The sequence below is a fragment of the Mercenaria mercenaria genome, chromosome 6 (genome assembly GCF_021730395.1).
Source record: "Mercenaria mercenaria strain notata chromosome 6, MADL_Memer_1, whole genome shotgun sequence".
Lineage (NCBI taxonomy): Eukaryota > Metazoa > Mollusca > Bivalvia > Venerida > Veneridae > Mercenaria > Mercenaria mercenaria.
In genome coordinates this window covers 50,848,960-50,874,406 of record NC_069366.1, presented here as the reverse complement: position 1 = coordinate 50,874,406, position 25,447 = coordinate 50,848,960, and the positions used below count along the sequence as shown (strand labels likewise).

The window sequence follows — 25,447 nt, the reverse complement described above, 5'->3', positions numbered from 1 at the left end:
GCTTTTAATTTTGTGTTTAAACATATATAGCAGGTGTACAAATAGAAAATATGCATAATTGAACTGTTAGAAAAGCACTGTTTTCTGTATTACATATGAACTTACAGTGTCTGTCATAAAGGGAGGTAATCAGAAAGATAGATTCAGTAATTCTTTGTACTATAATTTCAGGATATTCAAATCTGTTACAAACATATGAGAAAATAATTATTGAAGATTTAACAAGAAAATGATATATTTTATATTCATAATAAAAAAAAAGTGGCAGCCACATTTTATACAAAGGCATTATGACCCTTTAATACAAGCTTGAGACTTTCTTCTCAGTTCTGAGTCATTGGTCATATGTTTGTATGAAGTAAATACTGATATTTATTTGACAGTTAATAAAAGAATGCCATTTTACATGTTATAGGTCATAAAGGTGTGAAGGATATCACTCCAGGAGCACCATTTGAGCCTGTCTATGTGTACAAGATGCTTCAAGCCATTGCTGTCAACCCACATTTCAAGGTAATTTCTGCAGCTTACCCATTGCTGATATAGAATGATATACGTTAAAGCCTGTAAAATATCACTTTAAAGGAGAAACAATAGTTGACAATCTTAATTTGTATTATAGTTCATTGTATATAAAGAGACTGCCTTTAGGGCCATGTATCTTTACAGTAAAGTAATATGTTGTGAACAGAACTGTCATGTCTTAAGTATAGATATGGTCAGGTCAGTCATAATCATTGAATGGATAGAGGTGGTAAACTTTTAAAAGTATTGCTGGTGACAGTATGTCCAGTTAGCTCTTGACCTCTGTTATGTAAGAGAAGTTGACAAAGATTAAATGAAGAATAAGTTTGTACTTGTAAGAAAATAGGTAACACTTGTAACACAGTAGGTCAGCCCAACTCTCATATCATGTTACAAAATCTGATTTTTCTTGGAAGAATATAAGGATCTTGCATTCCTGCCTGTGTAGAGCAGGGTTTTCCCAACCCATGGGAATTGTTGATGAGGTTTATTAACTGCACTGTCCTGAGAGTTGGTAAAACACCTGTCTTAGACAGACAGACATGTAAGATCAATAGCTTGACTATGAAGAATAGGTAGAGCTTTCCCTAGGGAAAAGATTAGGTGATCAAGTACTGAGATATTTTTGTTTTTGCCCACTCTTTAGGCAAGAATGTAATTTCTGAAAAGATGATGCCATGCAGAAAAATTCTAGTGATTGATATTTATTGTGCTTTTAATTAAAATTAAATTGGCAGTGGTATTAAATTTTAACAGCTGTTGGTTATACTTGTAAATGTTGTTGCATTTGTAATATATATTTATTTTTGGAAAGGAATTTATGTAAGCTATCAGCTTGTTTTCCAATCCATGTATTTGACATGTAAAAATTTGTTGTACATGTTATGTGTATGTTGCTTAAAAAAAAAAAAAAAAAATATTGTTTAAACTAATATATATTTATAGCAGAGCATAGTGTGTTTTGGGTACAAGCATACATTTTTTCTTAAGTAGCAAATTGTGCAATCATTTAGCATTGCAAGACAAAACTTGAAATTCAGCTTTAATGCGATGGGTTAACAACAGTGGAGACATGGTCAAAAATGGAAAAAAAATCTCACACTATTACTTCCACAATATTTATGCATAGTAACACATTTGTAACTCAACAGTGGAGGTATGCAGGCTTTCAAAAATTGCCATTTTCTTAGTTTTAATTTTCATTTCATGAATATGTCTGAAAAGTGAAAATCGGTCCGAAATTAAGAAACTGGAAATTTCTTAAGTCTTGCTTATTGCCACTATTATCTTGTACTGATTAAATCCAGCTATTTATTTTGCATATGTCGGATAGGTTTCTTAGTTAAACATGCGTTCAGCCATATGACCAGCATTGTGTTAGTGTGACTAAATAGACAATGAAACAGACAAACAAAGGTGCTACTATTCTGAGTACTCTTTATTTTTACAGCTTGGTAAGCAGGAAGATGCAGAGGAATTTTTGAGCTGTATTTTAGATGGTATGCATGAAGAAATGTCTGCAGCAGTTAATCTAAACACAAACAATATTGATGGGCATGGTAAGTTTCTGTCCACCCACCCCATACAATAAGGGAAAGAGCAAATTAATTTTCTCTAAGTTTTATGGAATAAGAAGTCTTTTCATTTACATGAGAAGCACTGGCCTTCTTTTGATATATCTTCATCTTGTACAAAATTGAAATTTTAATCAACCATCTACATATGCAAGCAATGCTTGATAATGGAAGGTCAGTATTGCACTAGCATTAGTAGAAGTGTCATAAATTGTGGAAGACTGATAAAGTCTTGGACATGCATATACGCACTGTATCAAAAGTAAATGCTCGATAACGTTTATGTTTGAATTGTGCTCCAGTTTGGGAATAGGTTGTAATGCAATGAGACTTCATTCAGAGTTCATTCTATCTTTTAGTGTTTTGGCTTTTTTCTCAGAATCTGTTGAGTCAGAAGATAGTTACATGAATGGTTATGTTCATGCTGAAGGTGATGAGATAGAAGGGGAACCAGAGGATAGCTGGGAACAAGTTGGACCCAAGAAAAAATCTGTTCTTACTAGAAGGGTATGTCTATCAGGTGTCTTCTGCGAATAATTTTGAACTGAGGAAGATGTTACTTCAGAAAAAGTCGGTTTCTTGTACTGTTTCATGAAGGAAAGGTTTTAGTTACGATGAAGAGAAATCTTATCCTGGGTCATGGTAAAATGGCTATTGTATTGCCATTACATTTAAGTTGGTTATTTTATTGCCATAACATTTAAGTTGCAGTTTTAAATAAAATGTATATATTAGTTATAAGAATTAGTTTGATCAATGGAGACATGTTACGACAGTCTATGTCATTTGATTGTTACAAACGACTGAATATTAAGTATATTGTTCATACTGTTACTTACAACTTTTGCTAGCCTCAATCTCACTGTTGGGAATCACATGTTCAAAATAATCTCTAAACCAAAGTTATATTTTCAGGGTTCGAATTTAGCCAGATTTTCTACTTGCATTTTTTCGCAAATGGTATTTTTTTTAACTTGCTAAATGAAAAAACAACTTGCATTTTCCGCGACCTGTCACTTTATTAGAACATTAACACAAACATCCACGTGACAAGTCCAGCCAATCGTATTTGCGCTATATAAATAGTAACTTATTATAGATTACCAAAAAACCCACCGGATGTGGTAAACGTCATCAAAATTGGCACAGGAACTTGTCAGCAGTTGAAAAGACATGCGCACGGGACATGTATGGAGTGTAAACTTCCGTTTACGACGAAAGATGAAAGAGTGCTCCGAAATTCGTTCTGCAAATGACAGTGCGCTGCAATGACCGCGAGTTAATAAAGAAAGAACAGTGTAAGATCAGGACGACCGTTAGAAATGCACATTATTCGGCAAAAATTTTTCACTCGCAAAAAAATGCTGGTGTCAGAAATCTCACCTCACAGTTTGAAATTTGCACTCGCATTTCGCGAGTATGCGAGCTTAAATTCGAACCCTGATTTTGAAGAACATGAATAAATTTCCTATCATGATAAGATATGAAATTTAAACATAGCCTAACATATGACTAATGAAAATTGTTAAGTTATTATGAAGTTGACAATAATGATAGATATCCTGTAATTACAAACACTAAGGGAAATAAGAAGTCTCAGTTTCTTGAAGTGTTCCAGATAATCAGAAGGTGATTGTGATTGAAATCTATGTAGTTTTAGGATACATCTATGTTGCCATATGATTGGCTATATTTTAGATTTACAGCAAAAGTTGCTTCAATATTATCCCATATTATTCCTAAACTAATTTTGGTTTAGAGATTATATTGATCATGTGATTCCCCACAGTGAATCTGAGGAATGTAATGTTTGGCAAAATGGGCTACCTTCAGTTTGAAGTATTAAAGATAAAAATGGGCAAATTTGATATAAAATTTAGATGTTTTACGTCGCTAGTGTCTGATGTTTTATATGGTCATTTTCTAGTGTACAAAAATGTGTCAAGGTTTAATTTAATGATAAAATTCAGATACAGATGACAGTCTACTTAGCTTAGAAACTGTATTTCACAACAATATGCTGTTCAGATACATATATCAGGTATTGAATTGATACTTTTCTTGGAATTGAGCTTACAAAGGCAAACAGAGGACTGAATCATTTATTCAGCTTGTGTGTATTTTAACCTAGTTCTTCTGTGTTGAAGATGGTCTTGTAAATAAATTTGTATCTTTTAACAGAAATTGATGTGTATGTATGGAACATTTCAGGCCAATTTTGCTAAGACACCTATAGCAGACATATTTGCTGGGATGGTGAGGTCTGCGGTTTACAAGTCTACAGCAAAAGAAACAGCCACGCTGGAACCTTTCTTTACATTGCAGCTGGATATACAGGTTTGTAGAAATCAGATCTGTTGTTTAGGAGAAAAAAAGAAACTGGTATTAAAGAAATTTCCATGACTGTGTATGTAACATTGAGTTTATATAGGCTAACATTGAGTTTATATAGGCTATTTGTGTGGCCTATCACTATTGTCTTTTCTCAATAGAGTTTCACTTACTTATTTAATGATAAATTTATCAGTCGTAGGCAACGCAAACTTGGACATCTATATTTTGAAATAATACAAGGAAATTGTTACATTTTCATTTGATCTTTCAGGTTTCTGAAAAACTTGGTTTAATACATGTAAATGTAGTATTGAACTTTGTATTGATATATTCTTAAAATGATATTTTATCCAGTCTGAAAAAGTTTGGAATGTGAAGGACGCACTTGAGGGTCTTGTCAGCAAGGAACCAGTCAGTGGATACACCTGCTCAAAAACAAATTCTGAGGTGATTTTCTTACACACTTGTGCAAAGACGAAGTAATTGCAACACGCAATACAATCATGTGACTAGATGATACATGTTGTTTAATGTAGTGGTAACATCGGCAGAAGTAAGGAAATGGAGTTGTTGCGTTTTAATATATTTACTGGGACTAAGATATAGATTTTCACAGAAATTCATCCTGTTGAAAAGTTTTCACTATGTTGTGTTTTTAACTTCAAGAGGTTTCTGGTCAAGTGATTACAAATAGTGACTTTAAATTACTGTCAGCTCACTTCTGTAGATTCGAGCACTGCTTGGGTCTTCGTGTGAGAAAGTCCCCTAGCTGGGGGGTTCTATGCAGATGCCCGTTCGTGCCTAAGGAGCACCTAAGATCTTCCTTCTCATGACTGGGAGGTTGTCATATGACCTGACTGTGTTGCTTTGACATAAACCCAACATAATGTCTTCTGACAAATGTCATTTTGAAGTAACTCCTCCAGCTGTTATTTCTATGTGTGTGTAAGAGTTGTATCCCCTTGTCTGTTGAATTGGTCTAATATTTCTTAAGTCTGGCACAACCCTGAATTTCAGCTTCTAAGAAAAGCTACATATTGTTACAAAAAAAATTGTTCCTGAAATTTCAACTGCCTGTATGTATAATAGGTTGAGGTGATGAAGAAACTAAGTTTGGAAGAACTGCCCCCAGTCCTTATTCTACACTTGAAATGTTTTGTATATAACAAAGATGGTGGATCACAGAAACTCATGAAGAAAGTAGACTATGGTATTGAACTGGAAATCACCAAAGGTTAGCTATTTTTATTACTTGTTTTTGGAGGGGGTAGGGGAGATGGGTGTCGGAGGGGAGCCTCTGTTGCCAAGTTATTAAGATTGCTAACTTTACTTTTCGTCACTTGCCCTTCATCTTTGTTTGTGTGAAACCCCACATGGGACGTAGAATTCTTTTCATGTGAAGAGACCATCAGGCGCCCTCCGATGCCTGAAATAATGCCCATATTGATGGCTTAGCTACTTCTTCTGCCATTGAAAGCTGTGCCATATGCCTTATGATTGTGTCATTGTAACATAAAACTCGGCAAAACAAATGAGCCGTGCCATGAGAAAATCAACATAGTGGCTTTGCTACCAGCATGGATCCAGACCAATCTGCGCAGTCTGGTCAGGATCCATGCTGTTTGCTAACAGTTTCTCTAATTCCAATAGGCTTTGAAAGGGAACAGCATGGATCCTGACCAGACTGCGTGGATGCGCAGGCTGGTCTGGATCCATGCTGGTCGCAAACCCATTATGTTGATTTTCTCATGGCGCGGCTCAAATGTATATTTCTACTTGTGTTAAAAATATATAGAAAAAAAGTTCTGTTTAGCTAAAATATTGTAGTGGTATAAATGTACATCTGCAGAAGTTTCGAACTTCAGTATTCTCACTTCTTAATACAGGCCACAACAGACTATTCTAAGTTAATATGTGTTTTAAAATGTTCAGCTTTTTAACATTGGTTGAATATTCCAGATATTAAAATGGCCCAACTCATTTCTCCCTGCTGAAATCATAATCGTTTATAATGTAATCTGCTATAAATCCTATGCGGTTTTGCATTTCACAAAAAATATTACAAATGATAACTGTAGCTCTTAATTTCAAATTGAAATTCATTTGCACAAGGAATATTGCTCTGTAATGTGCAACCTGAAACTACGCCATTCAATTTTTGTGTAAATTATGGGAAGTAGTTACATGATGAGGAAATAATTGTTTACTGATTATTAAGTTTAAATGGTCAATATTTATTTTTCATGGAAATAATGTGAGCAATTTTAAGAGTACATTGAATACACTTGGTAATATATACTCAGTTTAATATATATTAATGCTTAATATTGTAGTGCAAACAAATAATGAACCCCCAATTGTCTCGTCTTTTCATGTTGCGAAATGGCAGTATGTTTGACATTCTAATAATTGTAGTTTCCAAGATTTTCTAGAATGATCACTCTTTAAGGATCATATTAAATATTTTGTCTATGCCCATGGGAACAAGTCACTGTAATATGTAGCCATGGCTGATTTGCGTTTATGTCAGATTGTGTCAGATAAGAGGAGCAGGAGGACACATTGAATTTCCTCTAAAGAAGTCTTAATCTGTCTACAGGTTTGCCTTTTCCTTGCTGTATTTCTAAAATGTACTGGTCTATCATTCAGTTTGGGCACTACCATTTATTATTAGACTATCATTTAAAAAAAACATTTGTTTGCGGTAACACAACCTACCTGTGAAAATCGCTGCAACCCAACTTTTTTTTTCTTCAGTCATTTGAAATTCCCCCCCCAACCCCAATATGATTACATGCAGAAAAAAAAATTCCTTACCTACCTACCCACAAAAAAAATTTTGGGTCGTGTTACCACAAACAAACAGTTCCTTAATTACGGCCTTAAAAGGGGTGTTCATTGAAAATTTACTAACCAAATAGCGAACAGTGTAGACCATGAGCAGCCTGCACTGATCGCAAAGGCAAAATCATTTGCCGCCAGCAGGCTAAAGGTTAAATTTCACCACTTAAATTATTGTCCTTGTTTCAGTTTAATGAACAACACAGATTTTTCCCAGCACCTCGTCTTACAATGAATTAACGAGAAATAAGTGCTGGAAGTAAATCATTTTTAGCTGTATAGCTATTCTCAAGCCATTAAATTGATTGATGAAGTTAATTATCTTTAAAAAAATAAAATTGAACTGACAGTCAACTGAAAAAGGTGAAAATGGCATATTTATCAGTAGTTTTACACTGCTCTAACGTGTTAAAAGATATTTTAAATAGTTTACAAAATACAATAAACAATTATCTTTATGGAAAACTCTTGTTTTTAGCTGTTATAAGTTAAAGGGTTCAGCTTTACTGAAACAGTATTAGTTAAGAGGCAAGTTATTACTTGTAAACTTGAGAGTTAAATGTGTAAAGGATGTGAAATTGTAAGTGCATACGTATAAAGAAGATAAATGGTTTCACATTCACATTCAGAAGATCCTATCTTGGAAAGCCAATGTTCATTCTGAAGATGTTATAACAGGAAATGAACATGGGCTAAGGCTATTCTGACACAAAACGTGTAAAAACTAATAAATGAATATATATCCCTCAACGTCATTAAACTTCTGTGAAATGCGTGAGAATGTCTGCGTTGTTTTAGTAAGTTGATATCATTTCCTTTTGAATTACCCATTTTTTGGGCCATAATACATTCATGCTTTGTCACAGAATGCACTTATATAATATTAAGGTGATTTAACAGCATGTGAGCACGAGAATCTCTCTGTTAACACACGTTTTACTCTCCTCTTGGAACCCAGCGGAAAAGTGACTAGAACAACAGTTTTATGTTTGAATACTATGATTTCATTCGATTTCCTGGGGATGAAATCCTGTAGTTTTGAATTTTGAAAAGGAATTACGAAGAAATTATGTTTGTTTGTTGGGATCTTTGAACCATGAAATCCACAAAAATACTCCCCCCACAAATATTACAGATTTCACAGTAAGCAAAAGAAAAGCCTCAATAGTTACCTTGACTCTGCAAGGATATTGTTACAGTTATCATTCAGGCAAGAAAGAAAAGGAATGTTTTTTTTTTCTTATTGAATAATTTTTTGAAGGCCTTTCTAATTTTGTGTTAGTAAAGTAGTTTGTCTAGTCTGCTTTATACTTCCTGTATTTTTTACCCAATATTTGGGCTCATAGGAGAAGCGTTTAGTTTATTCATTTTTGCCTCTTTACTCCTCAAATTGTAGGTGGTAAGTACAGCAAAGACAAAATTTTTGCAGAGATGGTAAAAGTAAAAGTGATAGAAATTAAGAAAAGCAGTTAAAAGTCTTAAACAGATGATCTATGCATAAGCCAAATATACTGTGAAATCATAAGTATTTGTGGGGGACTAATTTTTTCGTGGATTTCGTGGTAGTCAGTCCACGAAATTTAAGCCCAACGGACAAGTAAAATTCCCATTCATTTTATGATCAAAAGTTGAAGTCTACGAATTTGTATCCCCACGAAACTGCTGTTTTGACCAAAACCACGAAATTTAATGCCTACGAAATTAAATGATTTTACAGTAGTTGACATAGGTATTTACACCTATAATAGATTTTCAGCCAAACTTACAGAAGTAAAGTAGTCATTTTTACTGGAAATGTGGCCAAGATCTTCGGATCTTTCCCAAATGAAAAGTAGATCTTTTAGGAGATATGCACTTAACACATCAATACATGATCAGTTACAAATTAAGTATTACATGGTAGCTGAGGGGATTACTTTAACTGATTACATTGTCATTTTTTTTGCATGATGAAAGATGTCATTTTAATCTAGGGTTTTCCTGTATAAACAAAAAGATTGATTGGGCAATTTACATTCATTACACTGTGGACATTATTCTCCAATTCTAAGAGATATTAATGCTTCTGCAGATTTGGTAGGCAATATTGTGTGCTACCTTAAGTAGAATAAATGTTGTGCTGCAGTGGGCTCATTGTATTGTTTAAAATGTGTTACAGCATTAAATTTTTTTGAAAGAGTTTTATATGTCTGATTAAAAGTAATACATAACACTTCATCTGAGGCAGAGGATCACATCTATTTATAGGATGTTTCACATATCTTGTATCAATACTTGTCATTAAAAATTGGCTTTGGAGCAGCTGGTTGTGCTTTCATTCATTTAATTGGGTTTATAAGTATCCTTTTGTTAAAACGTTTTGCATATCCAAAAGTAATTCCACTACACAGACGCTTTAACACAGCTAAAGAATGAAAACAAGAGTTGAAGTAATTTCAAGTTTATAAGTCTGTTTAGACTTATATCCTGTTGACAAAGGGGTGAAGGTCAATCGCTTACTTAAAATCTTCAGATCTTAATAGTACAATTTTTTGATGCTAGGAAGTTATCCAGAATGTCTTGAGGAAGGTGGACAGTTTTACCTATATGTGATCTTGAAAATGGCATTATAAGCTGGAAAACTGATATTGAAGGTTTATTCATAATTTATATTGTTGTTTTATTTGAATACTTCCAGACTTGCTGTCTCCAAATGCTCGTAGCAAGCTTACATTACACCAGAGATCATACAAGTTATTTGCAGGTAAGTCGTAAACACCAGTTCCAATAACTTTTGCATTTAGCTTTATTACTCTTGGTTCAAGCCCTGTTCAGGTCATTATATAAGGAAACCAGAGATGACAGTCTACATAAGTGCTTGCCGTTGCTGCCCAGAGAGGCAGCTTGGTCTCGTCAGGCTTTTAAGATTGGAAAGTAGCCATATGGCCTGAAATATGTCAACTTTGACTGAAAGAAGAAAATAGAAACAAGATTTATAGCTTTCAACATGTATGTAAATATATCAATTTAATACAAATTCTTGTTTTTAAACATCACACTTATTTTTGTCTTCTGTAAGCTTGGTTACAGAGTTCTTATGTTTATGAAGAATGGGTCACTTTGAGAAAAGAAAATTATTAACAGAACTTGTCCTGCAGTTGCTCAAGACGTGGGACATTTATTAAAATCATTACCATTACCATTCATGTGTTTCATTAAGTGCTAAGAGAGAAAGATGTAGCAAAATTTAATCAGAATGTATCATTTCTTCATTTAGTTGTTTACCATCATGGAAAGAAGGCTACAGGGGGACACTACACCACAAATGTATTCCATCCTGGAATTAATGGCTGGGTGAACAGTGACGACAGCCAGGTGAAAACTGTGACTGCCCTGTCGGTGCTGAAGTACTTGCCACCCCGTGTTCCGTACCTACTGTACTACAGAAGGCTCGACAGCCACTAGTGGTACTTGCCTCCGCGTGTTCCGTACCTAGTAACCTACTGTACTATAGAAGGCTCGACAGCCACTAGTGATATACAATAGTTATATACCTGACAGGGACAGGGTAATTTCTTCTGTGAAAAAGAAATATTCTGTGCAAATTATTGTGCAGAAACTATTATGAGCTAATGAGAAAAAATGACTTGCAATTCCAGTAGAGAATTGTGTAGATTCTGAGTAATATCGTGTTATTTAAGACAAGAATGCTCGGAAAGAATAGTTTTCAGTCAGTGAATTGAGTACAGTTTGATCTTGTTTCTTGTATATATGCAAGAATGTTTCACTGACACAATACAGAGGAGCAAGTTCTTGCAGTGGAGAATTTAGTGCAGAAAAGGGAAACATTGTCTACTGAAAGCGGACTTCCTATGCCATGGGTTATTGTTTTCATTAGAAAGCTGAACGGATTAACTAGATTGTGATAAATTAAGTGAGCGGGTCACCGTTTGTGAGTTTAAGTTCTTTAGTAGCTGATTAAGAAAGCTGTTAGCAGTTTTCATTGACAGATGTTAGGGGATTTAATAAACGGGTGTTAGCAGCTTTTATTGATAACAAGGGGTAAGGGGGAAGTTTTTAGATTGACTGAAATAAGGTCATTTGATGTGTGTAGAATAAAGCTGTTAATGAGACTGTGAAGCGCAGAATGTTACTTTCTGTAGATAGAAGGAAATGCAATGTACATGTATGTTGAAAACATGCAGAGATTTGCATGTTGAACTGAAATCACTCTGTACAGAGGACAGTGATAAAATATAGTGTTAATTATAAACACATAAAATAATATATGGATGAAATGCAGCATTTTCAGGGCAAGTGACTTCTACACTCAGTAGAAAACAACAGTTTTGTGCACTTTAAATATTACTTTGTAGAACAATTCATCTAGAATATATGTGTTCTACTAAAGAAGAAAATCAGAATGATACTAGTTACTGTTCTGCATATATACTATATGTTATTCATGAATTTTCTTATGTGCAAAGATTTGCATTTTAGTTTGACAATTGAATTTTTTTTCCAAATAGTGTTTTTGTTGTTACCCTTTTTGGTTTAAACAATATTTATTTTCAAATGTGTATTACATACAAACATAGGATTGAGGAGTTAGCTATAAGCTTGTATTAAATACCTCTTTCTTGTTACCCTTTTGTTAGCATCTGCGTTTATGTCAAAAAGTGTTACATGTCAGCAGGTTTCTCTAAAACTACCTGGCCAGATGCTTTTGGATATACATTTGATATGGTGAGATGACCACATCACATTTTAGGTAACTCTAGTTTTGATTTTGTCAGAATTATATCTTAGAAATTTTAGTTTATGTTTTGCATGTAAGCAGGTTTCTCTATATGAGACCAAATGTTTTCAAACTTCACACATGCCTTTGGCATCATGAGATGACTTCACAGGGCAAATTACATAACTCTAGCTTTTATTTTGTTAGAATTATACCTCTTTTTAAGAAAGTTTTGCATGTAAGCTTATTTCTCAGGAACTACTTCACCAAATGTTTTCAGATTATCGACACACATTTGGCATCTTGAGATGATCACATGGCAAGTTTTATAACTCTTATTTACATTTTGGCAGAATTATGCCCCTTACCCAAGTCAGTTTTTATGTAAAAACCAAGTATTAGGTACTAGAAGGGCTTCAGATAGGTTAGGGTGCTGTCTTATGACAGCTTCCTAAGTTGAACGTTAGCTTTGTCAGATTTATAATCAATTGTGTTAAGACAGACCTATTTATGTGAAAGTATCATTATATGCTCTGTTGGTGAAGTCTGGCAACCTAGTTGTAGCAGTCAAGAAATAGCTGCTATCTCCTGTTTTATGTAAAAGATACATTATAATCAAAATTATTTATAGCATTGCATGTAGTGTGTCTTTTGAACACTCCAAAATTGGTGATGAGCTGCAGGATGTGATAACATGGGCTGTTTTATTCTGTGCTTTTGTCTAAATTATTTGAAAGATGTTTCTGTCTAACATTATTGCTTCAATTAAGGTAAGATTGCAAAAATGGGGTTTTTTCATGGATTCCTGTGTTTATGTAAAAATAGATGGGAAAGTGTAGTTTACATGGTACTCATGAGTTTTCAGAAAATTTAAACTGGGTCACAAGAGATTAGGGAACATTTATTCCGCTAGAGCAATCTTTGGACAAAAGGTGGTATTAACACATACTGCTTGTTGCGCCAACATCACATTGATGGCAAAATGCCCACTTTGCATAATCTTTATGGTCTAAATTTTAACACATAAATTCATGTGAGACGATATTAACAAAAATGAAACACAGGCATTCATATTGTGTAAAGAGATGCTAAAGTTTTGGGTATATGGAGTATGGAAATGTTACGAGGATAAAAGAACTGTTCCCACCAGTTGTATTCAACAGTAGGTCTGCACTGATAAGATGTGCCGTTTAATGGCTCTGTCTATAAGCTGAACAATAGTTTCAGTAAGATCCCTTGTCAGATTGCATAAACTTGTGTATGTTACAGTGTTATAGATATTCTTTGAGCAGCTTGACCCATGGGAATGTGGTAGATAAGAGCTAAATTTGCTGTAATGTATCTCACAATGCTCTTTATAGACAGTTTTTGTCCCATAACAATCCCAGAGGAATTTTTACTGTATATTCTTTTCTCTTGTCTAAGAATTAAATACGTTATGTAATGGAGATGAAACTTGGTCAATCTATTTTGTATGTTAGCATAGCAAAATTGGGCCATCAGCTATTGTTAAATCTTCATGTGAATGATATTTAGAGAAGTTGGAAGGAAATGATATATTCTTATTGAAACTGTATAACTCTTGAGGCAAAAAAATATAAGTATGATCCTTATGGTAAAGTAAGTCTTGTGGTAGGTTCCGTATTTATAATGCTGAGATGTATATATCACATGTAGAGTAATGTGTATTTAACTCGTCTTGTGCATGATAGTAATATAAAGCCCAAGGTGCAAAAGGTGTAATATGTATAAACCCTGTGTAAAATAATTGACCTGATTTAAACAGAGCAGTCCAGTTATTTCATGTTGAATATTCTTTAAACTGTAAACAGACATCAGTTTGATTAAGGACTGTAATGATTATTGTATTATATGACTTGTTATTGTATATAAATTCAAATATTGTATGATTTGTTATTGTATATAAATGCAAATGCAAATTTGCATTTTTTGAAAGAAAGTGTTAAAAGGGACATTTTCAGGTATTCTGTGAGAATATAACTAAATATTATGATGCTGAGGTGATTTATTATTGACTTGGTCGTAATTGTTAACTTAAGCATATTGTTTTATTGTATTATTGTGAGTAAGGAGAGGAGGAAAAGTTAAATGTAAGGAGAGAAAAGTTTACTTATATTTTCAATATTTTACATATTTTTTTTTTTTTGTATTTGAATAAGCATTTATATGTTGGAATGTTTTCCCTTAATTCCCTGGTTTTGTATCGTTAGATCACACTAAATGTCATAATATTTATAAAAGAATTTTTTTGTGGTTGAGAGAGGTTGGGCTTTCCTACTTGTATGGCTAGGCTTATGTTTAGGATTTCATTCCCTCTGAGAAATTTAAATTCAGAACATAGTAAGTTATTTACTCGGTTTTGCTATAGACCAGTTATATTCTTCAGGGGCCTTCTTGGCTGAATGGTTACGGGCAATGGCTACGACTTACCTGCCCCTCACTGATGCAGGTTTGAAACCTTGCTTGGGGTGAGGTAGAATGTGAGGAAGCCATCCAGCTGGCTTATGAAGGTCAGTGGTTCTATCAAGGTGTCTGCCTGGGCCGGAAACCATGCTCACAGGGGCACCTGGGGGTCTTCCTTCATAATCTACATTGGTCGCAAAGGCAGAATCCATCGTGTCCAGCATGATGAGGGTTAGTTGCTTTTGTTCTAGGACAATTCATTTATGAAAAGAATTTGAATCACTGTTTATTCCTAATCCTTGTGTGATTGTAAGGGTTGACTAATGGGGTCTTAACATTTGGGCTTGCTGTATCTCTGTAATGCCATCAGGTGTGAAAGTCTTGATTCTGTACCTTATATTTTTATCCCCCGCCGATGAAATCGGGAGGGGGGTATTGAAATGGCGTTGTCTGTCCGTCAGTCCGTCCGTCCGTCCGTCCGCAGCCATTTCTCAGTAACTACTTGGTAGAATTTCATGAAACTTGAAATAAACATGAACCAACATACTGCGATGATGCCCGTCAAGTTTTTTTTTTGATTGGTCAATTTCCCTCAGAGTTATTGCCCTTGATTTAATAAAAAATGTCCGTCTGCAGCCATTTCTCAGTAACTAACAGGTAGAATTTCATCAAATTTGAAATAGACATGAACCAAGATACTGCGCTGATGCCTGTCAAGTTTTTTTTTTGATAGGTCAATTTCCCTCGGAGTTATTGCCCTTGATTTAATGAAAAATGTCCGTCTGCAGCCATTTCTCAGTAACTAGCAGGTAGAATTTCATCAAACTTGAAATAGACATGAACCAAGATACTGCGATGATGCCCTTCAAGTTTTTTTTCGATTGGTCAATTTTCCATATAGTTATTGCCCTTTAATTGTTTAAAAATCCACAGATCTGTATATAACAAACCAACTAATTGGAAGAATTTCATTAAACTTCTTTCATTCTTTTCCATGAACATTTATTATAAACATGTGATGTTATGTACCTACACCTGGTCACCACCTTACCTTGGTCACCTCCCCCCCCCCCCCCAATTTTTCATTTTTTGTTTTCTATCAATATTTATAATCAACATGTAAACTGTTGTATCCTCACCCCACCCCCCACCTAAACAAACCATTCATTTTCTTTTAATTTGATTTTGACTAATGAAATTATTTGCTTCTTGGTAACATCCTTAACTTTTTGCTGGTTATATTTTTTTGCCGTTCCTCAACTCTGACCCTTTCGGCGGGGGATTCCAGTTCATCGAATTTGCTTGTTTATTTTGCTTTAAATGAATGCTTCTTTTTGGAGCCATTTAATCTGTATGGTAATAGTGTGTCATAAAACCCAAGTCAGCAAATCAACATTAGCTTATTTCATTATTTTAGATAAGTTTTGCAAACTTGTGGTAGCATAGATAATCCACTGTTTGTGCTGATGTTTTTTTGAAGAAATTAAGATGGCTACAAAACAAGTCAACGTCAAAAGTTACGTTATAACCTTTTCGAGTTTCTGAGAAAGACAGCAAAACTTCCATTTAATCTTTGTTATAGAAACTTAATAGGTTAGGTTATAAAAGTGTTTATGTAAATGAATAGAAACTAGACTTACATAATATTGTTAAACTATTTAACATTTATATTTGTTTTATAGATATTAACACATGCTTGACACTGTTTTTGCATTTTTGCAAGAACCTGTTATAAATTTATGTTTATTTCTTTTTTTTTAAAATTAATTTATTATTACATTATGTCATGAATGTTAAAGTATTTTTCTATGAAACAAAAAGAACATATAGTTGCTCTGTTTATTCTGCTGTATAAATGCATTTTACAGTCAATTTGAATGCAGTTACTTGTAGTAGAAAGTTATATAATGGTTACCAACACCATGTGTTTATTATGTTTTTGGGTTTGTATAGTTCAAAGGGAACATATAGTAGGCTAAACTCACCTGAACCAAAGGTCCATTATATATAAATCTGTTGTCAACATTAATTCAAACATCTTCACCCCAAAAGAACTAGTCAGAATTATTAGCTAACCATAAAAAAAAGCTTTGAAGACTTCCTTTCTTGCCTGGGTCATTTCTGTCATATTTTGAGATGAAAGCTTCCCATACTTAAAAAGAAAATGTATTCTTGCATATCAGACGGGGATTTCCGGTGTTTTTACTGGTGCTGGAAAGTGTACTCTCGTGCTTTAAATGACGTATTTCGAACTACGATTTATGTAGTAATTTATATTTTATTTAAGAAAACGGAATAAAAATCCAATACCTTGACAGTTCCTTTTTATTCCTGATGGTATATTTCTCGATTCAAAACACGTTATTTTATCAAAAAATCATAACGTTAAGCTGCAACTGATACATCAAAACCGGATCTTAACGTTGTTATTTGTTTTTGAAACTTCATGACGTCTTTCCTGTTTACGGACGTTGGTTTCCCGCGCTATGTTTAAATACGCTACTATAAGAAATAGTTCTAAAAAGAAAGCCGTTCTATTGATTTTATTTTTAGCTCGACTATTCGAAGAAGAGGTAGAGCTATCCTACTCACCACGGCGTCGGCGTCGGTGTCGGCGTCGGCGTCGGCGTCACACCCTGGTTAAGTTTTTCGTACCAGTCCACATTTTGACAAAGTCTTTTGAGATAAAGCTTTGAAACTTTCAACACTTGTTTACCATCACCATGTCCAGTTATAGGCAAGAGTACATAACTCTGTCAAGCATTTTGACTGAGTTATGGCCCCTTTTGACTTAGAAATCTTGGTTAAGTTTTTCGTACCAGTTCATATTTTGACAAAGTCTTTTGAGGTAAAGCTTTGAAACTTTCAACACTTGTTTACCATCACCGTGTCCAGTTGTAGGCAAGAGTACATAACTCCATCAAGCATTTTGGTTGAATTATTGCCCCTTTTTGACTTAAAAATCTTGGTTAAGTTTTTCGTACCAGTCTACATTTTCACAAAGTCTTTTGAGATAAAGCTTTGAAACTTTCAACACTTGTTTACCATCACCATGTCAAGTTGTAGACAAGAGTACATAACTCCATCAAGCATTTTGGCTGAATTATGGCCCCTTCTGACTTAGAAATCTTGATTAAGTTTTTCGTACCAGTTTATATTTTGTGTAAAGTGTTTGATAAATGGCTTTGAAAATTTTATATCTTGTTCAGTATTATAGTCTCTATCAATAGGCAAGAGTACATAACTCTGTCATCTTTTTTGGCTGAATTATGGCCCTTTTTGAACTTGGAAATTGGTTCTGTTTTCGTATATGTGCATGTTTTGTCAAGACTATTTGACATATGGCTTTTAAACTTTAAACACTTGTTTATCATTATGATTTCCAACTGTAGGCAAGAGTACATAACTCTGACAACTATTTTGGCTGAATTATGGCCCTTTTTGGACTTTGAAATTTTTGTCAAAACTATTTGAACTGTGGCTTTGAAACTTTTAACACTAGTATATCAACACGATTTCCATCTGTAGGCAAGTATACATAATTCTGTCAACTATTTTGACTGAATTATGACCCTTTTTGGACTTGGAAATTAGTTAAATTTTTCATACAAGTCCATATTTTACCTAACATATAACTTAATAACATATTTGCCATCATGGGCACTCATTGCCATTTAGTGCAAGACTAATCGAAATCTACGGTGCCCCTAAAGTGACATGTTACACACTTTTTTTCCAGTTAGGTAATGTGAGACTTTTTTTTATTTCGTTTAAACGAAATGATTTCGTTTAAACGAAATAAGTTATTTCGTTTAAAACGAAATGATTTCGTTTAAACGAAATAAGTTATTTCGTTTAAACGAAATGATTATTTTTATTTCGTTTAAACAAAATGATTTCATTTAAACGAAATGATTTCGTTTAAACGAAATAACTTATTTCGTTTAAACGAAATAATCATTTCGTTTAAACGAAATAAGTTATTTCGTTTAAACGAAATCATTTCGTTTAAACGAAATCATTTCGTTTAAACGAAATAACTATTTCGTTTAAACAAAATGATTTCGTTTAAACGAAATAACTTATTTAGGGCGAGGATAGTTGTTTGAATTGGTGGTCTCTGACCTGTAAGGACTCGTTTAAACGAAATAAAAAAAGTCTCACATTACTTAATTGGAAAAAAGTGTGTAACATGTCACTTTAGGGGCACCGTAGAAATCCACAAATCAGGGAACATTTTTTGCTTAATCCATTTTTTTCTTTTGTCTGAAAATCTATGGAAATATTTTGACCCCATCAATTCTTCGAATAGTCGAGCGCGCTGTCATCCGACAGCTCTTGTTATTATTATATCTTGATATCGGTATGCAAGAAAAAGATTCTGTCACTGGTTTTAGGTGCAGATGGGAATATCCGGCTCTCGGGTAACTGTTTAGGCGGTAACTCGGTAGGAACCTCGTTACTGCCTGAACAGTTACCCTCGAGGCCGGAAATTCCCATCTGCACCTACAACCAGTGAAAGAATCTTATAATCTTTTTTTGATACATTGTGGCCAACATACATATCAGGTCAAAGGGGTCATGGATGAGCGACTTAGGGCTATAATGGCTGGCTTGTTTTAACATATGTTGAATTTGAGCTTTAAGCATCATAGATCATGCCAGAAAGATCTAACGCATAATGTCAAAATTTTGAGATTAGTAATGTCAATTTCTTTTTTGATAACCTTTACTCTGCTAAATTTCTACAATGAACTGGTCCATTATTCAATTTGTGCAGTACCATTTAATATTTGAAGGGGTGTTTACTGAAAATTTACTGACTGAATAGACAACAGTGCAGAACATGATCATGGACATGCAGGCTGATCTTGGTCTGCAGTTGTCGCAAAGGCAGCAAGCTAAAGGTTAAAAAAGTTGTGAATGTCAAAATTATGGTTTATTATTTTTGTGTACAATGTAATTCTGTTATGTTAAGTGCTTGCCCCTTACTTCTGCAGGTTCGAAACTTTGCTTTGGATGTAGAATTCTTTTATGTGAGGAAGCCATCAGGCTTGGTTGGTGGTTCTACCTGTCCCTGCCTTCTGTTCTGTACAGGGACTTTCAAACGGGGAGTTTTTATTTCTACTATATTAGTAGAGTTTAGAAATAAGTGAGTTTACCATTCAGTTTGGACCATATACCAACATTTCTACATGCATTTGTAACTCTTCCTTACATGAATAGCTCGATATATGTTCTAGATTTATTCTTGCAATATTCGAGCTTTTTTTAACATCATTAATCATTATTCATCCTTTTGTAATTATATAAATCGGATAAAGAGATATGTATATGATGTCAGGATTATTGATCTATCAGCTTGTAAATTTTAACATTTGAAATTAATCATAGTTTGAGGTATTATCTCAATGAATCAGTTGTTAATACGCTGTCAATGTATGAGTGAACTTAAGCTCTAAACCTTGATAGTTTTTCTTGGGCGAGAACAAATATGCCAATTCTAAAGAATTTCCAGTGATGATTCTTTCTGTTTTATATGATCTTTTTGTTTGACATGAGAACTGGAGGTGAAGTGTTTTCAACAACTGTTCAGTTTATATGTTCAAAGCAATGCATGGATCATGATAATAATGAAGAATGATAATGAGGCTGTGTTGTGAGCAGTTGAAATTAAATCTGTTTATGAGTCCTTAATTCTTGCCTCTCACCGATGTGGGTTTGAGCCTCACTCAGAGCATTGAATTTTCAGTTGAAAAAGCCATCCAGCTGGCTTATAGAAGGTCAGTGGTTTTACATAGGTGCCGGCATGTGACGATATAAATAACAAAGTGGCACCTGGGGTCTTTCTCCACCATCAAAGCTGGAAAATCGTCATATGGCTTATAATTGTGTCAGTGAGATGTTAAACCCATTAAAAACAAAAAAAATGAATCCTTTATTCACTGTATCAGATTAATGAAACACAGTTTCCAGTGCATGTAACATAATTAATTGCATTCGCTGGCAAATTATATTCATTCATTTAATAAAAATGTGTGAATTTAACAAACAGTGAATTTAACAAACAGTGTTCCAGTGCATTATGAAAAAAGTTGGTGAAAAAAAGAACCAGACATTTCCCATATACAGTAGCAACTGAAAGGATAGCTTGGTCTTTCTATGTCAACAGTAGCTCTAAAAATGCCCAATGACTTGAACATTGTGTGGATCTGACTTCTGACTTCAAACCTTCCAAAACAAACATGCGCAAAAAACTTTCCTGCAAAGTGTTCTTAAAAATATAAACTGGATAAAATCCACTGCATCAAGTTGCTGTCATTTGTTATTCATGGTAGTAATTTGAACTAATTTCTCAATTTCCAAAACGAGACTCTGTCTGCATGCTGAAAATACAAGATCATAAGAAAGATATTTCTAACTTTGGATGAAGTTAGGTCATCATTTAACAAGGCATTACCTCCCCTTAAGTAAATACAAATGTGATCTAGTTCTGCATATGCATTCACTTTTATGGAGAATGAAGATTCCTGACTTTTTACCTTGTTATGTCAGCTTTTTTTGATTGTTTAGCCTTGATGAATATTATGTTCTATTTATAACGAAGCAGGTTTCAAACTGAAGGTTTATTGTTTTTGTTAAATTTGAATTGTTCCCTGCTTTCTACTTCATCAAATTGAAACTTGTGAGTCACATTGAACATGAAATAGTTAGCAAATGCTTGTGTTGATATGCCATTTCAAATATTTGATTAAATTGTATAAACCCCATGAAATGTTGTTTTTTATTAGTCCTATACCAGTGAAACTGGAGGCGTCCTTTGGTTTGCCACTGTCTGTCTGTCCATCAGTCATGCTGATAGATCTCCCTGGGACCAAACTTAAAACTACAAGACATTTTTTCATAAAACTTGGTACATGGAATATGCAAAATACACATGTATTTTTCTTTTATTGCTAAGGCAAACATAGTTGCTATGGCAGGAAAAAAGATAAAATGCAAAGTCTGCAATAACTTGAAACGTGTAAGAGTATTTTTACTGAAATTTAGCATATACATGTACTTAGAAAACAGTATGGAGAATATCTTCATCAAACTTGTAACATAATTATAAGGTTATCGCTCAACTTATTCAAATGGGGGCACTTGGCCTTTTTTAGATGCCACTAGAGTAAAAAATAAGTAGAAGAAAACTGTTTAGAACCTAGTAAATGATCTTTATCAAACTTGGTCTGTATCGTCATTTTAAGGTCCCTTCTCAAATTTGTTCAAATGGAAGCACTTGGCGCCTTTTAGAGGCTTTTTCATGAACAGTTTCTTTGATCTTCACCAAACTCGCTTGGTAGTATCATTATAAGGTCCTCTCTGGCAAACGAAGAAGATCCACTCCAGTTTTGTTCAAATGGGAAAGCTTGGTCCCTTTTGGGGGTTGCTAGTGCTAAAAATAAAAAAAAACATACGTTCAATGATATGTCATAACCACTCGATGGATTTTCATCAAACATGTTCTGTAGAAATTTTGTTGGGTCCTATTTTTACCATGTTGTGTTTTGTCGTTAATTGTGCACATTAATATAAATCCAAAGCATACATATTTACAGTTTATTTACAGAAATACATTCATCAAACATGACCTGTAGCAATTTTGTAAGGTCCTATTTTTAGCTCGACTATTCGAAGAATAGGGGAGCTATGCTACTCGCCCCGGCGTCGGCGTTAGCGTGAGCGTCACACAAATGTTAAAGTTTGCGTACCACCCCATATATTTTCAAAGTCCATTGAGATATTGCTTTGATATTTTGCATACTTGTTAACCATCATGACCCCAGTCTGTAAAAAGGAGGAGGCAACTCTATCAAGCATTTTGACTGAATTATGGCCCCTTTTCGACTTAGAATATAATCTTAAAATTTGCGTACCACCCCAAATATTTTCAAAGTCCATTGAGATATTGCTGTGATATTTTGCATACTTGTTTACCATCATGACCCCAGTCTGTAAAAAGGAGGAGGCAACTCTATCAAGTATTTTGACTGAATTATGGCCCCTTTTCGACTTGGAATAAAGGTTAAAGTTTGCGTACCACCCCAAATATTTTCAAAGTCCATTGAGATATTGCTTTGATATATTGCATACTTGTTTACCATCATGACCCCAGTCTGTAAAAAGGAGGAGGCAACTCTGTCAAGCATTTTGACTGAATTATGGCCCCTTTTCGACTTAGAAGATGCTTATTGTAATGTTAAAGTTTTACTCATAGCTTATATTATACTATCAAGCACTGAGAATAGTCGAGCACGCTGTCCACTGACAGCTCTTGTTATTAACAAGAAGACATCAGGTACAGAGAAATTATAATTACTGTTAAATACTTAACTATTAAAGTGGTCCTATTATTAACATATCTTTTAGCGTCTCTATATGTTCCATCTCTTATATAGTTTACAAAAAAAAATCTGATATTTTTTTTCTTTGCTGTAAGATATTTATGATAAATCGTTGGGATGCAATTAAACGAACACTCGTTGTTATATTAAATATACATATATAATAGCAGTAGTGGAGCAAGGTGTTCTGTGATATGGGAAGCTTTGCTTGTACGGCCTCCCATATCACAGAACTCATAGTTCCCCTACCACTATACTTCTTATTAAACATTTTACTGCTCGTTCTCTTCATAGATTTCTGAAAATATTCCAGAAATGTTTTGACAACCAGGTTTATTTTCACGCTATGGTGCTATGACATTGGGAATACGTCTTTTTCTCGCGTTATTCAACCAAGTTCACATTGTCTGTTTGTAGGCTTTATTTGCAGCCTTTATATAACGGCTTGTTGTATTATTAAATTATTTCCTTTTTTTGTATTTGGGGAAAACCCGTTTCAACTGTTTGATAAATAGCTAAATACAATGATTTCCCCGGAATCTGGGGATTGCTAGTTCGAGCCCGATTAGCTACAGTGCATGAAGTGGGACGGATCTTTCATATTTTATACTTTAGTTCATTCATATCACCCGGTTTTGTTTCAATCTAGAATTGAAATATCCAGCGATAATATCCACGCTATCTAAATTTGGAAAACAATACACATAATATGAGTTTTTATTATTACCTGAGTGTTGAATATGAATACGTACGTTTAGGCATATTTTACTCTAAACATAAATAAATATTTGTTTTGGCTTCCATGTGTTCATTCTAACTTTGATGGGAATTAATAATATCAGAAAATATATTTAAAGTAGGCAGTAGTTTTATGAGCTACAAGTAAATATTCAATGGTTTAAATATGACAAAAAAAACGGATGCAAAATGAAATCTTTAGCATACAAGCTGTTTACCATCAACGCTTAGAACGCAAGACGTGGCGTCGTCAAACGTAATGTTAGACGTTCCGCTAGATGGCACTCTATTACGCCTTCTTACGGTTTTTACGACTTATAGTTTGTTATAACTTATATACTGTGGGTTTGTTTATGTAAAATTGGGTTTCAATATTGATCAGGTTATTGAACAAGACAGAATAATGATGGCTGGATCAAAATACTACATATCGTATACTACATCATACTAAACATGAAGTAAAACAAGTTTATCTGTAGAAAACATACCGTGAGATTGAAATTTAATTTTCTGTTTGGACAAAAATACAGATAAAAGTTTTCTTACAGCTACTTGTGTATGCTTGGATCGGTTGATCAGCGACCTTTAAAATATAACCTGCTGATTACTTAAAAAAAGTTGACATGTCTGCGCAAGGTATGTGGAGTTTAAACTCCTTCGGATTTTCATATTGCTACCCAAACCACAATGCTCGAAACCACGGTAGCGAAAGTCGAAACTACGAGGATAAAGGCACGAAATTACCATGACAAAATCTCGAAACCACAATTGTGAAAATACGAATATATGATATTAAAAACTGGTACAAAATCATCACGAACTACGATGTTGAAAACGCGATTTAAATTTGCGTTTACACCATCGTGGTTTCGACTTTCATCATCGTGGTTTCGACTTTTGCCATCCTGTTTTCAACTTTTTGTCTTTTCATCATCATAGTTTCGATATTCTTGTTTTCTCAATCGTAGTTCCGACTTCTATCATCGTACTCTCGACTTTTGTCATCGTGATTTTAGCTTTCACCATCGTAAATTCGATCATGATTTGACATGTATAACACGACACGGTAAGTACAAACGGCTTTTATTTTGTCAAAATTATACTCTTTTTTTGAACTTAGAAATGTTGTGACTTTTGTATGTAAGCACATTTTTCAGGGTAGTTATTTGTCAGGAACTACCAGACTAAATGTTTTCAAAACTCGATCCGGCTTACATGTTGTTAGATTCAAATCCCGAGTTTGTAGTCGAATATGTTTATTAATAACCAACCTTTAATATATAATCACGTGATTACTAGGAGGAAGTAATTTATTATCAAATATCGAGTATCTAGGGTTAAACAAAATTTAGAGTTGTTAAAATTGTGCCCATTTGTATCATAAAATATTGTGAATGTTTTACATGTATCCATGTTTCTCAGAAACTACTAGACCAAATCACATACATCTCTGGCATCATGGGTTGGCCGTTGGTCAAGTTTCATGACTGGAGCTTACATTTCAGCTAAATATAGTCCCTTTTTTGACTAGGAGCTATTTAAAGAGATTTACGTACGATCACTTTTACGTTCGAAGTCTTAGGCATTATGAAATTACAGTTTAAGCTCCCTTTCAAACATAGAAAATTTTGGTAAAGTTAGTATCCATATTGCGTGGAACGGATCAAATCCCGAGTTTGTAGTCGAATATGTTTATTAATAACCGACCTTTAACATATAATCACGTGATAACTAGAAGGAAGTAAATTATTATCAAATATCGACAAGTCTATGCGAGGTTTCATTATTTATCTTTTGAAAAACACGTAATCTAGGGTTAAACAAAATTTAGAGTTCACATATATGTGATGGATATTTTAAAATTGAAGTAGGTATCTGTTCTCACCGATTAAGAATTACTTGTTGAT

The 25,447-nt window shown here is 34.0% G+C and overlaps 1 protein-coding gene across 1 annotated transcript in view; it reads left to right on the top strand.

The window, feature by feature from the left end:
- LOC123548926 (ubiquitin carboxyl-terminal hydrolase 10-like) overlaps nucleotides 1-16,327 on the top strand; it is a 29,937-nt gene extending 13,610 nt beyond the window's left edge. Inside the window, exons 8-15 of the mRNA XM_045336579.2 lie at nucleotides 416-513; nucleotides 1,976-2,084; nucleotides 2,479-2,606; nucleotides 4,311-4,436; nucleotides 4,788-4,880; nucleotides 5,523-5,667; nucleotides 9,952-10,017; nucleotides 10,531-16,327. Coding sequence (XP_045192514.2) covers nucleotides 416-513; nucleotides 1,976-2,084; nucleotides 2,479-2,606; nucleotides 4,311-4,436; nucleotides 4,788-4,880; nucleotides 5,523-5,667; nucleotides 9,952-10,017; nucleotides 10,531-10,718 — 953 coding nt within the window. The 3' untranslated portion in view covers nucleotides 10,719-16,327. The remainder of the gene's footprint in view (nucleotides 1-415; nucleotides 514-1,975; nucleotides 2,085-2,478; nucleotides 2,607-4,310; nucleotides 4,437-4,787; nucleotides 4,881-5,522; nucleotides 5,668-9,951; nucleotides 10,018-10,530) is intronic.
- Nucleotides 16,328-25,447: the final 9,120 nt, after the last annotated feature.